Genomic DNA, 22,743 nt, shown 5'->3' with positions numbered 1-22,743 from the left:
GTGTCTTTAAAAAAAACTACGGGCCCAGCGCCCTGTAGTGCTGTCCCCGAAGTATGTTATGAATGTTGATTACTGGTATACATACAGTGTTTATAATGAAAAATAAATAACCACAAGGTTTTTCAGTGAAGTTAAAATAACACACAAAAATCACATTTTTAGTAAAAATATATATAGGGGTTGGGTAAGGGATTAAAAAGGGTTGGGGGAACTTGGGGGTTTTGGGGGGACCCCCACAAATTAAAAAAGAGAAAACAATTCGAATTTTGTTTCATTATTTTTAATACACTGAAAGAGTTTTTGTTATTTAAGTTTTCGTTATAAAGACATGTAACCTGATTACTGTGACATCATCAACATTGTAAATGGACTTTGGGGATACTACTGCATGGCCTGGCGCTGCACAGCGAAGGTAAGTTTATTTAAAAAAAAAAAAAAAAAAAACACACACAATCTTAGCACCAACAAAGGAAACTACATCACTGTTAAGAGGTAAGGGGGAAGGGCGAGTGATGAAGGGAAGGGGGCGCTGGCTATCCAAGCTGCTCAGAATGCAGGTTTGTACCATACAATCGAGCCCGCATTTCAAGTATCCTCATTGGCCAGTGCCCCCTTCCAGGGTGCTAGTGGGCATGTCAGCACCGGATGGATGGACTGTGATAGGCTAAAAAGCATTATTGCTTACGTTCGGCTCCCACCTCTAAATTCTGAACCCTTTGTTCTGGCCTGATGTCTTAGATGCTCAACATTTGCCGGTGAACGATATCTGTAATCTGGGTCTCACAATCTTCAAATGTAAGAAATGATTCCATCTTTTCCCCTCTAGGCACCATGTTCAAACACCTTTATATCATCTTGGCTTGATTTGTGCAATTATATTTATTTCAAGTTGCTTAATTTTAAGACTTCACAGGATCTAAAAGTCTTTAGCAAGAATTCTTCTTAAACTTCTAGAAAAGCCCATAGGTCACCTCCATTAAAACAACTGTACTGGCGATTCTCCCTGCTAGTAGCGCAGGGAGTATTGATTCTATTAAAGACACAAAGGTGAGCATTATACTTCAACTTCTTTAATCTGCATAATGCACTCCCCGTCCCCAGTCTTGAAGGAACACGTCGTGTATCACACGCTGGGGTCCAATCTCCAGCTGAAAAACCTGGGTGTCTGTGCATTCAGCCTGGATGCAAACAGGTCCGAGTGGATCAACCCCCACAGCTGATCTTGTTGCTGAAAACCGCACATGGCCAGCTTCCAGTCGCTGGAGTCTGTCAGGTAATGGGAGTTCCAGTCCGCTACTACGTTGAGCCATCCTGGGAGATATTCGGCCATCACTGAAATTCCGGACTGTAGGCAGAAGTGCAAAAAATCCTTCGCCAACTTCACCAGGTGTCTGGACCTCATCCCCCCAAGGTGATTGATGTACCTGACCACTGAGACATTGTCCATCCACAGAATAATGCATCAGTCCACTCTGTCTTTTGTAAAAGCATTGATCGCAAAAGACACCAGCTAATAGATCTAGACAGTTTATATGTAGCTCCAGCTCCCCGGGTGCCCATTTGCCCGCTGTCTCCAGGACGCCGCATCGAGCACCCCAACCAGCTTTGCTTGCATCTGAATCTATGATCAGGTCTGGGGTGTCCCAGAAAACAGCACCTCCGTTCCACGCTTCCATGTTCTGTAGCCACCACCACAGCTCTGTGTGGGATTCCTGGTCCAGGGGGACCAACTGGTGATATATGAGACCCTACTTCAGATGCTTGATCTTTAATCTCTGCAGAGCTCTGTAGTGTAAGGGCCCTGGCAGTGCCAAAATATCCATTAGGCCAAGTAGGTACTGGCCTAGGGGACCCACTCCTTTTAGGGGCCACACGACAATGGATCAAAATAAAGCACTGCAGAAAATTAAAAACGTGTTAGGAGATAATTTACGAGGGGGGGTACATTTTGACTGCCTAGGGGCCTGCACAGGGTTTGATCCGACACTGGGCCCTGGGAATATTGCTTGGATGCAAGCCGCTAATTGTCCCACAATCCTCGTGCGCGAGTGGAGTGAGAGGAACCCCTTGTCCAGACAGGCTCTGATTTCCTTCTTGATATCCCTTACCTTCTTCGCCGGAAGTTTCAGCATTGCTCTCTTTGTGTCTATCACGACGGCTAGAAAGTCTATCCTTTTGGCTGGGGACGTATCCAACTTCTTCTGATTTATCAGAAAGCCTAGCAACACCACAAGGTACTTCTCCCAGCCTACTTGGTACATCAACGTCTCCCTGTTGTCTGCCATAAGAAGGATATCATCTAGATACATTATTATACGAATCCCCTTTTCTCTGATGGCTGCTGCTACTGGCCTCATCAGTTTGCTGAACACCCAAGGGGCGGAGGCATGCCTGGACAGCAGTGTCTTCAACTGACAGATTTGCCCTTCCCACCAGAATGCTAGGAATGGGTGGTATTACGGCACCACCGGGATCGACAGGTAGGCATCTTGCAAGTGTTTCCTGGCTAGCCAGTTGCCTTTTATAAGAATATCTCTTGCTGGTGAATGCCTTCCATCTTGAAGTGCCTGTATATTACCCAGCCATTGAGCTCTTTCAGGTTTATCACTGGAAAAACCTTCTCTTTCCTGTGAACCAGGCACATATTGCTGACGAGTAAGGGGCCCTGTGTGCCGCTGCGCTCTATGGCACCTTTCTGCATGAGCTGTGAGAGCTTGTTGTGGAGGAGTGTTTCTCTGCTTGAGACCGGACCATGGGGTGTGGCTGTGCTACCTGAGAAGGGGGCTGTCGAACTCTATGTGAAATATGCCTGCTGTTTGCAGCACCCATGCATCGCTGGACAGCGTGCACCAGCTGGGCCAAAATTCTAATGTCCCCGCTCCCACTGGGGGATAAGTACTCTGTGTCTCTCTTACCTAAGATTGGTCCTTGTGAGCAACGCGCTCCTCTTCCCCTACAACCTGTAGTGCTCCTTCCTCTGGAAGGGAAGAAGGAGTCTTGTTGTCTAGATTCCAAGTATTGGGAGCTACCCCCGTGGTGTATGCATGACGACGAAAAGCGACCGCCCACTTAGCCCCAATAGCGGTTGGTCCCGGCAAAAACTATGCTGTGACAGATTTTCTTTATGGAGGCGTGAGCCTTCTCCAGTGAGGCATATGTGCCCACAAACCTCCCTATCTCATTGCCAAAAGCCTCTCAGAATTGGGAACCTTGCACTGCTTCACCGGCTTCATAAGTGGCTCAGTTTCAGGTCAATTATCAACAGTAGGCTTCTTCACCTCTTTGAGGAAATGGCACAGTTTGCGTTGCTCAGGAGGCATATGCACTTTGGGCCCAGCTTGCCATGGTCTTCACCTGTCCCTCCTTTCAGGTGTCTCTAGCATACTCTGCCAGATCCATTATCTTTGCCAACGGCCGGTGATGTCCAGCAACCTGTCTTGGCAGCTTCTCCAGGACATGTCCATTCCTTGTCTGAGGTCCTTAGAGGCCTTTATTACGAAAGTCAGCATTTTAGGATCAAGTTCGGGCACCTCTGTCACTTTTCCTGCCAGATCTGGGTAAGGGCATTCCACTTTCATGCGTGCCATGGTATCTTTATTCAGGGCTTTCCTAATGTTCAGCGCAATGTACTTGGCAACTCTCAGCGAGGGCTGCCAGTCTGAGGACCTAGGATTCTGGATATCCTCCGGATCGAGCATGTCCGACTTGTCAGGCTCCTGCACCTGTAGGTGCTTCTTCTTCCTGGCTTTCTTGCATCCGACGGGAGCTGGCTCTTGCTTGTTCTCCTCATCCAGGAAGGACACGGACACCTCTAGCGATTCTTCGCCTGCGTCCTCGTCTGTGTTGCTCATATTGTCTTCCCCTAGGAGGCTCGGCACTGCTGTCCTTTGGAGGAAGGATTTTTTTAGCTTACCAAAGGTGTCAGCTGCCTCTGGGTTCTGTTGGTCTACCCCATGACGTGGACCCGGGGGAGTAAAAGAGGATTTCCTCTCCAGGATCGTCTTTCTCCCCTGAAGGCTCTCTTTTGCGGTGGTGACCTTTGGGATGTGCCCTCCTTAAGACCATGGGTGCTTTTATTTTTCTGCCCTAGGATACATTTTAGGGTGGCCAGTTTCTCTTGAATCAGCCTCACCCTTCTGCCACAGCTTTCAGTAGTGAGTTCCAAAGCACCTGGTTAAAACTGAGCGACAGGTCGCTCTCTGCCTGCTCCTCTTTGCTCCACTCGTTTTGTACATACTGTAGGCTGGAGGGCTACTGTCCGGTGCTGTGTGCCTGTGCCTGAACTAGTGCAGGCAGCTATGCTCTTCCGCCGGGATCAAACTCAGTGTCAGCGTTGTCTGCACCCCCAGCAACCGCTGGCTGTATTTAATATTGCACCAAAATACTTCAGCTGTCACAGCTCTTTACCCTTATAAATTATTTTCAGAAAAGTCAGTTTATTTTTATTTTTTTCTCCAAATGTCTTTGTTTATCGTAAACTCCACTGCCCCTCTTTAACATTTGTTAGTGTAGGGGTTGCTCAGTCTTCTGTAACACCAGAGGCCTGCTTGCAGCGCTCCTGTTCGTGCCCCGTAGCTCTGCGGCGTGTTCTGGTGATCCTGGCTTCCTGCTAGTCAATCACGGAGGCCCGCCATGTGCTCTGGTGGCCCGGCTGCTGCTCCGGCTCTGTAATGCAAATAGAGATTTGTGTGCCTATTGATGATGCTCTCGCAAGGAGATGGCGAGAGAGAGTATGGTCGGAGGACTTTCATCTCCGTGCTGCGGCTGAAAGTGAAACCGGAATAGGAGCTCCAATGCTCCCCTTCAAGGGAGGGGTCACTGGCTACTCTACTCAGGGTGGCCAAGCGAGACCCTGAGATTGCAGCTAATGTTGCACGGGACGTGCTCGGCGCACTGCAGTGATCGCTACGGCCGCCATGATTACAGTACCCAGAACGGGTCCAGATAACCCCGTACGGGCCAGACAAGTAAAATAAACTATGTAAGCAGCTCGCTATATTTACCACACACTGAATCTCACGCGCAACTGCTCAATACGATTGCATTAGCAAGAGATATGTAGAAGTTCTTAATATAGCTCTACAGCAAAGTAAAACACCACTTATCTGTGCTGAAGAGCAGCAAAGAAGAGGTGGAGCCTGCGGGCAGGAAGTAGCTGAGAGGGCTACAGAGAAGAAATAAAATGGACTACAGAAATGGACTCGAAAGAAGGGAAATGTAGTTTCAAAAGAAAAAAGAAAACTCATAAAGATTGAAAGTTTGTTTTGTTTTCTGTTTGAAGTGTTGAAACTGCTGAAGACTAGATTAGAATGAAAGAAGTTGAATCATAATGCTCACCTCCAGTCTTGAATCAATCCAAAATGAATTAGGGTTTCTGTCCAAAAAATGTCAAAAATGTAAAGCATGTATTCCTCACTATTCTCTGCGTTCCGTGAATCTAAATCTTCTAGCCCTGCTTCCACCCTGAAAAATCATAAGTGAAATGGGGAGACAGATCTTTCCCTGCTCAGGCAGTTACGTTATGGACATAGCTGCCAAATTAACTGACAAAAGAAGCAACCACCCAGAAAGCAACTGAAAACATTTAATTAGGCCAGGCATACATGAACACACTTTCTATCAGTTACCTTTTATGTCCTACTGTGTTATCCTGGATCTTAGATGAAATCTGTTGGTACCAACACAGCTAGTGATAAGCCCGTAGCACGGCTGCATATTCTAGATCTTTCTGGGTAGTTATTGAAAGGCGCAGCAGTCACGCCCCTGCACGGCACCTGCCCAGCAGTCCCCACCCAACCGTCAGTAGTCCCCTTCGCAGCATTGTACTTGATGGAACCAACCGATGGCGCTGTGCCGAGTTGCACCCAACTTCAAGAGTCCCTTGCGTCTCATGTCCAATGAGTTCTGGTGCTGTGCGGGTTGTCTGCAAGGTTTTTCTTCTGCCTATGTGCGTATTTACTGCCTCACCTGTTGGGGACAAAGTCATGTGCGGCACGCTACGACGTGTGTCGGTCCTTTTCAAGACACTCTCTCCTCTGCAGACTAGCATGCTGGGAGACCTTCGGGATGCCTCCTCCTCGGGAAGTCACCTCACGTGTTGAAGAACTTTTTAACCCACACGAGAAATGTTGCACGGACCGTATAACCCCCTACTTCAGAAGATGCCCCCGGGCAGGTGGCCAAGGTCCATAAAGGAACTGGCTTCATATACCACACTGGTGCATCAATGGGTCACTGGTCCGGGATGGAAGGTACCGCTAACCATGCAGGAACTGCGCAAGCATCCGGGTCATGTCATATTTTAGATACCTTACCATCTTTATCCAGGGATTCAGTAGCCCCTACATGTTACTTGAGTAGAATATCTGACTGATCTAAGCCAAGAGTTTCAGTCCCTTGCTGGTAAGAAGCCATGAACAAATTTCCCAAAACAGGTCTACAGTCTCCTCAAACTTTCTTTCTGGGATTTAAGGAAATATTTGCGGTTTTTGAGGATCTTTCAGATTGCCCTCAAATCTCCACAAATCTATCTACAAATATTGAACCTTAAGATTGTTGATTTGTGATTTTAAAAGAGAACTTGAAGCCTATACTTAGGCTCAAACCCAGGGACTGCGTCTCTCCAGCCCTTAAACATCTCCACAGGATCCCGGTTGCTGTGAGGATCAAATTCAAGACCATCTGCATCATCCACAATGCTTTCTGGGGCCTGGGGCCACCCTACATCCAACTCTTGCTCCCTAAATACCTCCCCACTACAGCCCTTCTCTGGTCTAGTTCCAACTCTCTGCAAATCAGACGTTTTTCCAAGCAGAAAGTGGGTGGTAGATTTCTTCTTCTCGCCTTGAAACACTTTTGTATAGGTGCGTTATAAATACCATATTATATCATATCATATCAGGTGCCTCCCTCTGGAATGGCCTCCCTTTCCTCTCAGACTTGAGCCGGATCTCCTTAAGTTCTGGTAGCTCTTCAAGACCCCCCACCCCACCTCCTCCTTCCCTGCTAATGTCCACTCTGCCTGAGACTGGTGGCCTGGATCCTTCAGAGTCTTACAGGGTGTAAGACCCTCCCCTACCCAGTCTACCTCTGTACTTATTCTCCTGACCCCCTCCGTACCCTCATCCTCCACTTGCCCTCACACCCCCCTCCTACACTTAGCTGATTGGCCTGCACCCATTGTAGCCTTCCAGCCACCTTCAATTGCACTTAGTTGAACCTCCCCTCCTGCCTTCATTCTCTTCTTCCCCCTGGCCTTGTCCACCTGGCCTCCATGACACTCCCCTTCTCATGGGCTCTCCCACCCAGTTCCTGCACTTCCAACTTCCCTTCCCCCTTTCACTTCTCGCTACCGCACTTGCATGATCTGAATGTCGCAAGGCCTATTAGGATCGCAACTTTTCTAAATCCTGTCTCCCCCTCATGCCTTGCTGCACCTCAAAACACTTGTGTATAGGCGCATTACAAATGAACAATACATAAAATAAAATAATTATAAATACGTGTTCTATTCGGGAGCTGGACTAAGGGAAATTGTGAACTCTCCCTATGTAGCTTCTCAAAGCTGTCTGCAGACTAAATACACTATGCACACATATGGCAAGTGAGAGTGACATTTTTACAAATCTTGTTTTATGCATGCATTCATCTACACATGTCCAACTCTGGGCACCAACACTTCTGTCAACAGGGAAAACTCAGTGGTCTTCCTTGTTAGAGGGACTGTTCCTTGCATACTAAAATGGTGAATTCCTCCATGCTACTAGGGCCTTCGTGAGAACCTCTCAAGTCCATCTCGCTAGCCCACACCAACCATATTTAGCACTAGGTATCGTCTGGTCTAGATACTGGCATTACTGTTAAGTCTTGCTTGTAATATGGGGTGCACATTCCTGACTTTTTCTCATGCTTAGCAATAACTATCGCAGTTAAGCAACTTGCATGCAAACTAACACAACCATGATCTCACTTTATCACCTCATGTGCTTTTCCCCTACAAAATTGCTTGTTAATTCCCCATTTTCATCACCTCCTCGTCCCATACCCTTCTTCTTCTTATCCATAGACCGTGGTCTGACAACACCCTGGTGGAGTCACTATACACAACTTCTCGGACAAGGTCAGGTGCCGTAAGACCACTACAGGGCTGATGGGTGCATTATAAATTCAGATTTTTACAACATAAGACAACATATCCCTCTTTTCTATTGACCGAAAAAGCCACCTCACCAACACACCTTGCCACTATTTTGGTCCAAATATATCGCTCATAAATAGCCGATACACTTATCCGTTAAGCTGTCTATCATTTTGCCAAAAGGTGTCTCCTTGCCGCTCAAGATTCAGCCGGGGTTGCAGGGCTTGCATCCCATTGCCATTTTCAAGCACATTGGCGTTGCTTTAGTGGACCTGAGGCTGAACCGTTTGCCTAGTAAACCCTTCAATGAACTAGGAAGGAGGTCTTGAGCATCGCTACTAATGGGGTTTTCCCCAATAGACACTGCTGAGTGCATTCCGTGTATTATGTACCAGTCCTGCCTACTTAAAGTGATGCCAGGCAGTATTTCACTGTGTTTTTGAGCTAAGCACAGACTTATTGTATGGGGCATGCCACTCTTGCAACCTAACAGCATGTACACATTGGCCTTCATTCCAGTGAACGTGTTACCCACAGGCTCTAAGTGCATTCTTCGTACTATGTACTCAGCAATTTGTGACTTTTTCCACACACCTTGTGTGGGGAGGCAGTGGGGTGTAAAAGTACTTAGACGCACATAGGCAGTCAGGCACCCTTCATTTCCATTGCACTGGTTACTCATAGATAGGACACACCCCTGGAAACCACCTGTCTTTTGGGACCGAGCAATGCCAGTTCGATTGACCCTGCCAGTGTTGACACTATTATCTTTAAATGCGTTTTCAAACAGATAACAACACAGGGCTCGATTCCAGGGAATGTACATACTGTATAAATTTGCAAAACAAAAGAGGTGATGGCTGGCAAGTTTGTAATTAATCCTAACCTCTGGCATTGCTCGGGGCAACCCTCCAGTTCATCATTCTTCAGCCTGCCAAGCCATTACTGAAGGGGAAAGACCATATGCAAATCAGACCTTGTCCCACCCCAACGAAAGATGGTCTGCTGGGCTGCCCAGAGCAATGCCAGAGGTTAAGATTCATTCTAAACCTTCCAGCCTTCACTGCTTTTGTTTTGCATACTGTAAAAATAACCAGAACTGCTGAGTTGGGCAGTGCGTTGGTAGGCAATGTGAACTGGCTGAGCACTGCTGCAAATTACTGTAGCACTTGATCCAAGCGACGCGCTAAGAAATCCAACATAAAGACCACCAGGTTTCCGCTGCCGGTATTGCCTGTCTACTCAGTCCCAGGTTATGCATTTATTTTGCTCAATTACTAGCTACTCGTTGTCTGAATTCTGGGCACAGTTTGTGAAAATCATGGATGAACCCTTACCCTTGGGAGGCTGCACTCCTTGGTGAACCACCCTCCCTGGACGGGTGACAGCAGCAGCTTCCTAAAAATGCTGCTTACCCTGTGCTCTCCTCCCACACTAGTTCATGCTAGATTGACTGATGAGAACCACAGTATTTGGGGATTTGGGTCACCTGTCAATGATTACTTAGAATTATAATTGTTCTTTTATAACACGCTTAATACCAGAGACCAGTTTCTAAGCGTGAGACCAGGATTGGATACTTGTGTTGCTATGCGTTGTCGTGCTTCCAAGAAAAACGTGTTGCCCCTGAGCTATCCTCCCGGCCCTTATTGTCTGGTACTAATGTGGTTGTTAGAAGAAAGACTTCATGTTTGTTACATTTCTGAATTAAATGTACCAAAAAAGTTTTTTTAAACATTAGGGTTTAGAAACGGATTAGCCATCCATCAACTAAGCAATGCTTTGACACGATTAGAAAGATCAAATGTAGATACTGACCAAATAAAATAATCAGTGAGAGCAGAGCAAACAACGGGAAGGTGAAAATTGATCTGGATTAAGCAGCGCTAGAGGAAGGAAGGAAAAAAAGAAAGAAAAGAAAAGGACCCATTGAGAGGAATTTATGCATAGAAAACAGCACTACACTAAATCGTTGAGGTGTTTTAGGTGTTCAGCCCATTTTCAACACAATATATTTCCCAACAGCACCACCTTTGCCGAATGGCGGCCTGTCAGGAAATACTGCAGTCCCTAATCACACGTGCCTGAGAAAGAGCAGGAAAAGACGGTGGCGGGCCGGGAAAGTTAGGAGGGTGATGAAAGTGAGATTGTGCATGGGGAAGAGGTTGGGTTTCGATGCTGAGGAGAGTTGTGGTCAGAGCAAAGGGGCACATTTGTGAGAGGAGAGTTGGGGTCAGAGCAAAGGGGCACAAAGCAAAGGGGCACAGTTGTGAGAGGAATCGGAATAGGGCGTGGCAGGTGACTGGGGATTGCTATGGTGTCCCCTGAACAAGGCGAGTGTCAAAGCCGGGCCTCAGAAAAGCTAGCTAGTGGTAATACACCATGGATCCATTTTGGTCACTGCAAAAGAAGAAAAATAGTTGCTCATTTTGAAAGAAATCTTTGTAAAGAGAATATCCTTTCCTTAAAAGGAGGCATCCAAGTACATTGGGCCTCATTAGGAGTATGGTGCTAAGTGGTAAAATTGGAGGTAAATGAGTCACCTTCAATTTTACCACTATGGCAAATTATGCGTTTTGGCTTTGAGTGGAAGATTTACCTCCAGCAAATCCCTGGAGGTAAATCTTGTCACTCAACGCCCCAAAATTGGCAGAATTGGCGGAATTACAGCAGTGGTAATTATGCCTCGGTATTTCCGCAAAAAAAAGCTGCATTGGGTCGAACGGACCCAAAATAAATGGAGATTTACACCACTACCACCACTTGTAATCAGGTGGAAATTTCACCTGACCAAGTGGTGGTAACTGTAAATCCGTTTGGTGATATTTCAGAGGATTTACCTCTGAAATACCTCCAAACTCTGTCATGTTTCACAACCTCTATTATAACAATGGTAAAGTAAAGAATGCTCAATCACTAATCTTGACCTCTGTTTTCTGCATTTAGTGCAAAAATGATTAGCAGTTTTGCCAATCTTTCTCCCGGTAAGCGGCACTTCAGACACATGTAAGAGCTTGTTTTACGCCATTGCTGAAGGTTTTCCTTTGTAATGCAGAAATCCTAAAACCTTTTATATCGGAAAGCCTTATGTTTTCCCGATATTACTTTGTGATGAAGAGAGTGGATGAATTTGTCTTTTTCTTCCCTAGGAACGTCTTCCCCAAAAGTTTTGATTAGTATTAGTGTCTTAGTTCATTAAGGTGTGACATTGCAAAATGTCAATAAAGAGCTTGATATTTATTTTATTTTATTCATTCATAAAACGCACAACAGCCCAAAAGCAACATGGCTCTGTTACAGAAACCAGTCACATATGTTCAAGAAAATGGGTTCTTCCTACCCTCTATCTCCCTGTCTACGTTGTGCTGTTCCCCAGGGGTCTAACTTCTCACCCTGGCTTTTCAACCAATACCTGGCAACTCTTGCCTACTGCATTTCAATTTTCTGCTCAAACTTCCAGTGCTATGCTGATGACACCCAACTAATTTTCAGACTTCCCTCAGACACCTCCTCTCCTTCCTTCATCTCTGATTGCCTAATCGCCACTCAAACTTGGTGTGCCGCCAATGATCTTTGTCTAAATGCCAACAAGACTGAGATCATCCTCATTGGTACACCTTCTCTATCCTTTCCCCTCACTCTCTGGCCGGCCTCCCTTGGCCCTCCTTCTAACCCTGCCTGCGAGCATAGAATCTCAGGGTTATCTTTGACTCTACACTTTCCTTCTCTGCACACATCTCTGACGTCTCTAAAAAGTCAAACTTCCTACTGCACCTCCGTAGAGGTACTCTGCCTTTCCTCTCCTTCCCTCAGAAGCTCACTGTCTCCCAAGCTCTGGCTCTCTCTAGGTTGGACTACTGTAACAGCCTCTTTCTAAATCTACCTGCCTCCACTCTCCGTCCTTTACAACTCATGCAGAACTGGACTGAGAGACTTGTCCTTGGCCTCAAGTCCTGGGACTGTATCTCTCCAGCTCCGAAATCCCATCATTGGCCCCCAGTGGATGCAAGGATTACATTTAAAACCCCCTGCATTGTCCACAAGGCTTTCTGGTGCCTGGGTCCAAAATACCTTCAACTATCCCTCCGTAAATACCTCCCCTCTCGAGCCCTTCACTCCTCTACTTCTGACTCACTCAGGGTCAGTCGTTTTTCAAAGAAACGGGCTGGGGGCAGATATCTGTCTTCGGCTGGGGTCTCCCTTTGGAACAGCCTCCTGGCCTCCTTGAAACTTGAGGAGAACCATCTCCGGTTCCGGAAGCACCTCAAGTCCTTCCTCTTTGCTTCTGCCTTCACTCCCTCCCTCCCTCCCCTGCTGATCTGCTCTCTATTGGCACTGTGCACCTGGCCACCCTCTGCTCCCCAGGGCCCAGGTACCTGCTCACCCTGCACCCTCCTGCACTGCCTCCTGGTCACCCCTTGCACCGGGGACTGTATCTGTACCTATGCAGTCCCCCCACCATTTTCTTATTTTTCTGCACTTATCAGAGTTACCCAGTCTGCTGCTGTAAACACAGCAAACTTCCGCCTTTACCCCTCCTCTCCCCTGCTGATCTGTTTTTCTCTCTCGGCACCATGCACCTGGCCACCCTCTGTCCTTCAGGCCCAGGTACATGCTCACCCTGCCTCCCTCCTGCACTGCCTCCGGGCCACCCCTTGCACTGGGATCTGTATCTGTGCCCATACAGTCCCCCATTCTTCTTTTGCACTTATGAGATATACCCTATCTGACTATTCATGCACTTGCCATTTGCTGGCTGCACTACCACTTTTTTGCTGCCTTTATTATTTATTTATTGCACTTATTATTTATTTCTGTTCTCTTCTCTGTTCCGCACTTTCCACTTCTCCCCCTTTCACACACTTTTCCCCTTTTCCATACATTTGTGCGTTCTTAATGTCACTGGGCCTAGTAATATCGTTGTTTTGTTCTCCCTGGTTCCCCTCCCTTTGCTTGGTCGCGCTGTGAAACACTTGTGTATGGGCGCAATATAAATAAAATATCATATATCATATCATATCATATATCATATCATGTCATGGTGAAGGTCAAGTAAAGCAGGGTACATTGGGTAGTTTGTGCAATGCCAGATAGTAGCATTAGTGACAAAAATGCTTAGGTTATTCAAACACCCATGTTTTGAGTGCCTTGTGGAATGCACGGTAGGAGGGTTCCGCTCTCAGGGTGGGGTCTGGGAGCTCCACTGCTTTGCTGCAATGAAGGGAAATCTCACCTCTCCCGCTTTGGCATGTCTGCCTTTGGGTAAGAGGAGACGGTGGACATACAGTGTTCTGGTGAGACTGTCGGAGCTGGCTCTGACAATCTTTTGGGAGGGATAAGGGGGGGCCTTGTTGGTGAGGCACTTGTGAGTGATGGCCATTGTTTTGAATATAACAAGCTCCCTAATAGGCAGCCAGTGGACTTCCCTCCTCGCTGCGGAGATGTGTTCCATTTTCAGGATGCTGAGGGCTACTCTAAGTGCATTGGTGGAGAGGTGGTGGCAAATAATTTTGTAATCCACTAGATTGAAAGGCTGCTGATAGGTCTAGAAGGAGGAGCAGGGCTGACTTCCCCTGTTCCTGATCTTGCCCATCTGTTTTTTTAAGTCTACCAGCACTGATTCAGTGCCGTATCTGGGGGAGAATCCAGATTGATGTAGGACTAGTATGTGGTTGGTTTCTATGAACTTTTGGGCCTGCAGGTAATCACCTCTGTTGAGAATTTTCAGCAAGTAGGGGACTGTCGTGATGGACCTATAATCGTTAGGGGCAGTGGGGCCTAGAAAGGGTCTATTTAGTAGGGGACGGTCGCAGGGTTCCTTAAGGCTAGATGGGACACATCCAATGGAAAAGGAGGCTTTGATAAAGCCTGTGATAAAGGGCGCAAGGGTTTCTGAGCAGTTCTTGATGATCGTGGCAACACAGACATCACCTCTGCATTTTGAAGATTTGAGGTTTTTCAGGATGCAGATAACTTTGTGTTCCAAGACCACCTTGAATGAGAACGTCGGGCAATCCGTGGTGCATGTGTCCTTTGTAGGGGCTATATCTGTGTGTAGGGGTGTGTGCAGGGTGCACATTTTTTTGTTTAGTAGGTCAATTTTGTTGAGCATGGCATACTGGATATTAGTGCACCAAGCTACATCCTTGGTAAGGGTTTGAGGGGTGGCGAACAGGGTCTCTAGTTCCATGAAGATGGTGAAGATTTCTCTTGAGACTGACTAAGCATTGACGATTCTCTGATTGACAGAGGTGGATTTTGTCAGAATAATCGCCTGTTTGTACACTTTGGCTACCGTGGTAAAATCTGTTCTCGTGGCGTCAGATTTTATTTTTCACCATGCTGATTGGGCAAGCTGTTTTTTGTTTCAGAGTTCTAGTAACTCGGGGTTGAATGACTCGTTCGAGTGGCTGATGGTTTTCGCTATTCAAACTCTGCAAGGATGTTGGGCTCCTTGGAGAAGGGGGGCTTGAGAATGGGGACGTCAAGGAAGGGAAGGAAGGGAAGGAAGTTTTATTTTGTCAGCTTGCGGGAGCTACGCGCTAGAGCAGGTGGAGGTAGAACTGTCAGGGGTCTGTGACTCTTGGGATGGGGGATGGTGAAATGGATGATGTTCCCCATAATCACAATGCAGTCAATCCCATAGAGTAGTGTCAAAAGTGGGTCGTCCATCAAGGCTTCATGACTTTTCAGACTATTTTGAATAAAAGTTCCAATTTGTAATTACTTAAAGATATTCCTGAATGGTATTTCAAATTGTTTTTAAGAGTTTCAAAAGTTTTGATTCCACTATCATCTCACAATTGTTCTACCCCTATTGTGCCACAGTTTCATCGACCCATCTGAAAGAATATCTGTCTAAAATGGATCAAAATAATTCCATTTGTTTTGATTTCCAAAAACAAAGCGATCTCTGCTCAGATGCCAGAAATATCCCTAAATGTCTTCCATGTATTTAAAAAAAAAGAATTTGGGGTTATTAAATTTGACAAATGGTACTCACAATGATCTCCTTCAAAAGCTTTGTCAATAATTGTCTAGTTCTGAATATCTCATTGTGGAGTGAAACAGCCTTTCAACCCAGGATTTGAAGAAATAAAACTGAAAGCTTAGTTAGGCCACCCCAGTACTTTAACTTCAATTGCAATGTCCTAAATACATTTCTCAGCTGATTATCTTGACAGAGCAAATGTGATCAAAACCATCCTTTTATTTTACAAAGAGTGCATATCAGATATGTATAGGATGCTTTCCAATTATATAAAGGAATCTAGGAAACAATAAGCATATTTTGATGCAAGAGCATTATTTGGTGCACAGTGTCACCATGTGTATTTCCCCTACTATTGTTGAATGGGATACTTGCATTGACTGGAGTGAGCTGGAGAAAGAAAACCTTGATTAATCAAGAAACACAAACAAACACTTAACAGTTCTGATCAGTAATGAATAGTTCAAAATTGGGCACCTGCAATTCAGTCTGTTGAAAAGTGAATCTGAAAGACCAGGTGATAGAGATGAAAGCAGACGTCTCACTATTTTCCAGGTACATGACGGCCGTGTGATGGCTGATGGCAGAAAGCAAAGGAAGTCAGTTAAGCGCTTGCTGCTGAGATCTGTGTGTAACCATCAGGTCAAAGATTCGAAATCTGGCAGGTCTGACCCAGCCTTTCATCCTCCTCAGGTTGGTAAAATGAGTATCATGGATTTGGGTAACAGTAACACCTGTTATTTTCAGATCTACCAAATGGCAAACCTGCAATAGTGGGTGCCTTAAAAATGCTCTAAGGCAAAGCCACTGTATGGCGACATATATTTATATTGTTTAAGATGTATTTATTATTATTTGTCCTTTCCTTATGAAAATTACATACAGCACCAATGATCTAAATATGCATCTAAATATAGCATCCAGTAAATAATATATCAATTTTTATATCAATTACATTGTTCTTATCAAAAAATTAAAAAATGCCGTTTCAAATATGATTATCAAAATTGAAATACAAATCTATATCAATATATTCAATCAAGAAATGCATTCATTTATCAAAACTATCTATCCCTAAAGATAACAACTGCAGGTAAAATTAATAATAACGTGATACAATATTGATTACAAAAAGTCCACTATTGTATACATAACATTTAAGACAGGTATTTAAAAAAAGCTTGCAAAATGAATATTAATTAAAGAAGAAAAACAAAATATAAAGGAAAGAAAGAAAGAAAATGACAAAAAGGGTAAAGAAAAGCATACAAAGATGGGAAAGAAATATGACAAACACATAATTAGACACCCGCCCCACACACAAAAAGAGATACAAAAAAACACACTTTGGCAAACACATATACATTCAGAAAAAATGCATTATCAAACATCCCTCAAATCCACTTAAAAACAAACACACCATTGCACTTAAATACTTTTGAACACATACAAAATCCTACAAACACAAACAACCACCCATGATTACATACACTGTGAGATATACACGAGCACAAAAACCCAGACATACACCAACATGAAAAACACACACACAAACACATCCATCTACTGCCGACACAACCAACACCCACATTTGCACTTTACAGACACCCTGCTCAAGTTATACACACACACGCACACGCACACACATGCACCTACCTGGCCACATGAAGTCTGAGAAATATGCACTGTCAAAAATTGAAAAAATCTCAAACACAATCACCTGCTCAAGCACATATCCAAACATAAACATGAGATATTTCAACTCAAATGCTCCTAATTACACACAGATATACACAATCAGACTCGGATAGGTCCAAGCCTGGTCAAACAAGAGACCCCCGAGGAGAACATGGACACAGAAACATACACACACACACAAGTGACCAAGCTAATTTAACTTAGTTTAAAGTAGCTTTATTTGGGACAAGTAAAAGGTACAGTGCTGGGGACAAAATAATACACAGGGCAAATAAAAGTGTAACACAAAGATGTTATGATGCTTTAATGAACTCTAATTATAAAATAAGGAAACCCAAAGTACTTAACATCTATCTGAGTGTGAGTTGCACCAGGCTTCCTTTCCCAGCTGGGAAAATGCTGCACCAAAAGAGAGTTCCAACCAAAACTGGCTGAATGTGGCACACAAATAACGGTTTCAAATAAGAAAAGTCTAAGTCTGTGCTTTGCTGGAACCTTGTTAGTGTCTCTAGGCCACTCCATCTATATCCAGCAGGCCTTGATGTGTCACTTTGAGGAAACATAAGTAGAACTATAATTGCTCTGTTAGGAGGAGGAATTGCCCTTCTTCTTATATTTCAGCCTGTATGAGGACACATTCTTCTGGTGGTTAGGTAACCCATGAGGGAGCGTCTTCTGGTGTCGCTGAGAGTCGAGTCTCCCTGTCCTCTCTGTCCCTTTTTCCTGGACCTTCCTTGTCTTTGGTCCCGTGCTCCCAATCTCTGAGTCTTGGATATGATATCCTGCCTGTTGCATACTCGTTCCTCCACCCACCTCTATTATCTACTTAGGGACAACAGGGCCGATCAGAACCTATCTGATCTTACTAACGTCTTACCCCTGTCATTCTTTGCTTTCCTGCCCCCTTTCTCCTACCATCTCTCTTTCTCTTTCCCCCATCTCTCTCTCTCATCTCCAATGTAAGCCTTTTTTGTCAAAAACTGAAAACTTGTCCACCATCCACCTATCACCGCAAAACAAACTTCAACCCCCTTATGTTCCACTTCTACCTCCTTCTTATATATTCCAAATTCCTGGCCCCTTCTGCCAATCTCCTGGTATCTTACACACTTCTGCTTACTATTGCCACCAACCTCCTTGACTGTGCCACCATTTCCTTCCAGACATTCTCCACCATCTTCATTCTTAACCTCTGCAGATGGCTCTTACAGATCTTTGCCAACCTCTTTCTTATTCTTAATATTACTAACCTCCCCCAGAGCTTTCAAACCTCCTCTCTTCATCACCAACCTTAAACCCATTTCTTTCAACCTCCTCCCTCTCTTACTGCTCTTTCCCAACCTCTTCCCCAGTGTCAGTGGTCTCTCTGATTTCCCACCACCAGCCTCCTCCTGCAGGCTTTCAATATTCTCTAGAAATCACCTGATCTTCACCTTCACCAACCTCACCTTCGATGTCAACGCCTGCCTCCTCAAAACCACCCTACATATTCTTAGCTCACTCCCCACTTCCTGGGTCTCTACTCTGTACTGGTCCTTCTTTGTTGGCCTCAACCAACCACCTATGGACTCTATCCACTCCTAGATCTCCCTTGCCTGGGCTCACCCCTCCTCCTGTGTTGTCATATAAAGCAGGTCCATCCTGGAGGGGCCTTACCTAGGCCCCTGGGCCTCTATCCATCCCCAGCTCTCCCTTGCCTGGCTTCACTAAATCCAACCTACTACACACACTTTCCAGACTTGCTACTTTCCCTCAAAGTCTCCTCTCCAGCTCAAAATCTTCTTCATTTCTTTCTCCCCCCGGGATGAGCTTTTATTCAGTGTTTGCATCTTTGACCTGTGACTCTGAAAGGTTTAAGGTTTGTGTTGTTCTGGGTGTATCTGGCCTCACTTTTGGCTGAGAGGGAAAGGACAAACCTTCATCTGGCCTGCTTGCCATCTTGGTTTCCACCCTGCCTTTCCTGGTGCTGCTCGTGCAGGTCTCAGGTTAGCTTTCCTTCAAGTGCATAAATGATATGCTTGAATACCTCTTAGTAAGCATTCAATTTTCCTTCAAAGTGTTGACAATGTGGTCTTGTAGTGGTATTGAGCGTAGGGTCCTTTAAGAATGTGCATGCAATGGATTGGTTCACAGAATAACTCAGAGTCCAAAAAACCGAACCAACTCAGGAAGATGGCAAAGAAACTGTTTTATTAACGATTATCTAAACTAGGGAGTTACAACGAGCATGAACAGATGTACACTCGATTTCTCTCAGCAATCTTTTCACAAAACATAGAATTTATACAAAAATACATCAGAAGTGATCTCCTACTATGTGACAAATAATGAAAAACCTACTAGGGATTGTGATAGTCTTAAGGGGAACATCTAAGTATACATTACATAGGACCTAGGATTGTGATTGACTGCCCACTGTCAGGTGGACAATGTATGCCTACCTCTAAAACATGTAATCTTCAAGTACACAGTTTTTAATTGGTCTTCAAACTATAAGGTCCTATAAGGTCCTTCGTTATATAGCCTTCTACAATTGGTTGGTACATTTGTGCCATGTCTGGAACATTTGGTTCACTTAGCAGCATGTAAGCCCACACCCAGCTACAAGGAGGTGGGCCTGATTCTACCTCCCCACCCAATTAGCCCAATATCGCTCATCGCCCATGTCTTCTGCCATGTGGATTGTCTTTGAACATGGCGTTGCAAAGTATCCTTGTCTCTGGGAATACATGGGAGTATGGGCATTCACTATCATTGTTTTAGGACTCCAAATCCGACTCTATTTTCTTCCTTGGCTAACATGACAGGAGACCACGATTTGGTCCATTTTGCAGGTTTTTAAATGTCTTAAATGAATACAACTTAGCACTCTTGGTGTTCTTTCTTTGCACCCTAACAAGAGATGATTCATCATTGCATGTTCATTCCTTTTAAGAATAGATAACCAACCTTGGCTGCTTTAGTCTTAACTCCAGCCCAGATAACCTCCCCATGCAGCTCCAAGGTTCAACTTTTTCTTGCTACAACACAATTCTCCCTTCCTTCTTCATGGGTCCTAGCTTACTAAATGATGTCTTAGTCTTGCGTTTCAGCGCCTGTACACGTATTGAACGGTTGATTGTCTACAGCTCTTCGCACACATGTAATCTCCTTTTCACTTTTAAAAGTTTACTCGATTCTTTACTTTGGGCCTCATTACACAGTAGGAGGTAACCATGCCGCTATTAGCGGCATGGCTATGCCCTTACCACATACCGGGTCCGGGTAGGAGGTATGGGGACTTACCGGGTCATTCCGACCCTGGAGGACCCGGTAAGTCCCCATTCCAAATACCATTCCCCATTCCCATTTGAGCCCCCATAGGGCTCAATGGGAATGGGGAAGGAGCTAATAACGGTACCACAATTTGCAGTACCGTTATTAGCTCTGAAGTCCCTCAGCGGGTCCCGTCCTTAACGCCTGGTGAGACCAGGCGTTAAGGACGGGACCCGCTGAGGGACCTCGTAGTAGGGCGCTAAGAAATTACCGCCACCGGTGACCTTACCGGTGCCGGTAATCCCTTAGCGCTTACCGTGTAATGAGGCCCTTTGTCATTAGTTTCTATAAGATCCATACATCCTCTTCAGTCAACATTCTGAGATGTTGTTCATATTCTCTTATGATGTCACAGGCTTTGTTCTTTTTCATATTCCTTCAGGGACTTCCTACCTCAGATTCTCGTCTCTTCGGGGATACATTCGATAGGGTTGTCTCAATGGGTATCTTCTTTCGAATATGCGCTGCAGTATTGGCACAACTGCTGGTGTCAAACACGGCACAATCTCAGGCTTCCAACATATAGGAGGTAAGGGGGAAGGATTTCCTGCAGAGGTATGCAGCTGCTCCTCTACATTATTGCAAAATGATATCCTCTGCAAGCATACACTTTGCTGGAAATCAATGGATTCATAACTTTGTATCACCTGCTGTTAAACTGGAGATCAGGACCCACATTTTGTAAGATAATAACAAATGTGGCTATTCATGGCTCTAGTAGCAATCTCTAAGGGTTTTAAATTACTCCCTTTCTACCAAAGGTGGGGTTGCAACAGTAGAAATATCAGATCTGTGTGTGTGTGTATGTGTGCATCCATGCGTGTGGGTTCATGCGTGTGTGTGTGTAGTTCACTGGGTTTAAAGGGAAGTGTCTGCCTTAAGCAAGCTTCAGGCTCTCTGAATTGGGGAAGCGGTCCATTGCCAATTTTCCTGTAACTGTCCTCTGCCTAAATATGGGGGTGGGGGATGATAACCAGGGCTTTCTCTCTATATGGGAACCAACATCCTATAGCTTTGGGGATACTCAGCTCTCCTGTTCACCCACCTGGAACATGCAGGTTCTTTTCTACAGCGCCCATACATTCACAACTAAACTCCCACCCAAACATTTACAGGGCACCCAAATGCCAAAACACATACGCACAAACACACACACTTACTTACACAATCTTCTTTACACAATCTTCAGCTTACATCAGTCAAAATGGCCAAATTTCCTTACCTCCTTTGACAGTGCTACTGTTTCTGACTAGGAGTTCCAAGTGGGACCATATGCCACAAACAATAAAGCCATGATGCTTTTGGACAGTCAAGGTGAGTGCCCAGGATGTTGCAGTCTGCAAGGCGTCCAGAGAACTAAATTGTCAGACGCTGGGGTGGACAAGACCTGGCATAACTAAGGTTTGACTGGGGATTCTGCATGTATTTGAAGTATTGATCCTCAAATCAAGCTTCCACTGGCAGAAAAGGTAGTCTTCCGTGCAAATGGAATCAAAAGTGAAACATGCGTACTTCCTTCTAGATTCTTGCCTCCTTCTCGCACATCATATATCATACCTACATAGTGACAGTCAAGCCAAACACCCAGAAGCTCCAGATCACTATACCCAACTGCAAGCTGGTCAGCATTTGCTTGCATTTTTCAGTTACAAACACCTTGATTACTCACTGGATAGCTGACTTCAGATGCTATATCTTTAACCAATAGTTAAAAGACCATACCTGGTACTACTCTTGAATATACTCTGAGAAGTTATACTTGCAGGAAACTTCAGCTTCCCTACTAGATGACAGGAAAACTAATTGATCATTCTGCACACTCAGTTAGGTCTTAGAATGAATTTGCAATCCTTTGCCTGCGACTCCTTAACTTTCCATTAGATGAGTGTCTCAATTTAGATTCTGTTCTCCATGAAAACTGAGACATGTGAGTTCTGAAGAAAACCTTGTAACAAGAAAAGTTCCAAAGAAAACCTGTAGATACGTGCTCACGGTGAGAGGGAAAACAAACCCGCGCCTATTAAACGTGCAGAGGTGAAGTCCGCGCTCAAGCGCTGAAGATTCACGTAGCTATGAAGAACACGCACACGTGCTGAAGAGTCACGTAGGAATGATGAACTCACACATGCGCTGTTGATTCACGTAGCAAGAAGAACGCGCACACGAGCTGAAGATTCTCGTAGCAAGAAGAACATGCACATATGCTGAAGATTCAAGTAGCAAGAAGAACACGCACACGTGCTGAAAATTCATGTAGCAATGTTGAACACGCACACACGCTGTAGATTCACATAGCAAGAATAATGCGCACATGCGCTAAAGTTTCATGTAGCAATGTTGAACATGCACACACGCCATAGATTCACGTAGCAAGATGAGCATGCGCTTGCGCAGTTTCAATCCGAACACGTTTGCGTCACATATCACTTCTCAGAAATATAACTATTTATAAGTTCTGTATCTTGAATTTTAAGGTTTTGAATATGGGTAAGCATTGCAAGAAACATTTACACTTAAGTTGAGTATTAAGCAAGTCACTTATCTCTTGAAAAGAGTCTCAATAGATTCTCCTTTGATTAAATTTGAATCTTCTTTCTCCTGT

The 22,743-nt window shown here is 45.0% G+C and overlaps 1 protein-coding gene across 3 annotated transcripts in view; it reads left to right on the top strand.

The window, feature by feature from the left end:
- The window catches only part of CPNE7 (copine 7), a 1,149,025-nt gene that overhangs the window by 921,583 nt on the left and 204,699 nt on the right, over positions 1 to 22,743 (top strand). For 2 of the 3 annotated variants that reach the window (XM_069635582.1, XM_069635583.1), the window contains exon 9: positions 15,684 to 15,821. The exons of the other annotated variant lie outside the window; for it this stretch is intronic. In XM_069635582.1, coding sequence (XP_069491683.1) covers positions 15,684 to 15,821 — 138 coding nt within the window. The remainder of the gene's footprint in view (positions 1 to 15,683; positions 15,822 to 22,743) is intronic. 3 annotated transcript variants of the gene reach the window in all.

Source organism: Ambystoma mexicanum, chromosome 1q (assembly GCF_040938575.1).
Source record: "Ambystoma mexicanum isolate Mex_15411 chromosome 1q, UKY_AmexF1_1, whole genome shotgun sequence".
NCBI classification, from domain to species: domain Eukaryota; kingdom Metazoa; phylum Chordata; class Amphibia; order Caudata; family Ambystomatidae; genus Ambystoma; species Ambystoma mexicanum.
This window is presented reverse-complemented; position numbering and strand designations above follow the sequence as displayed.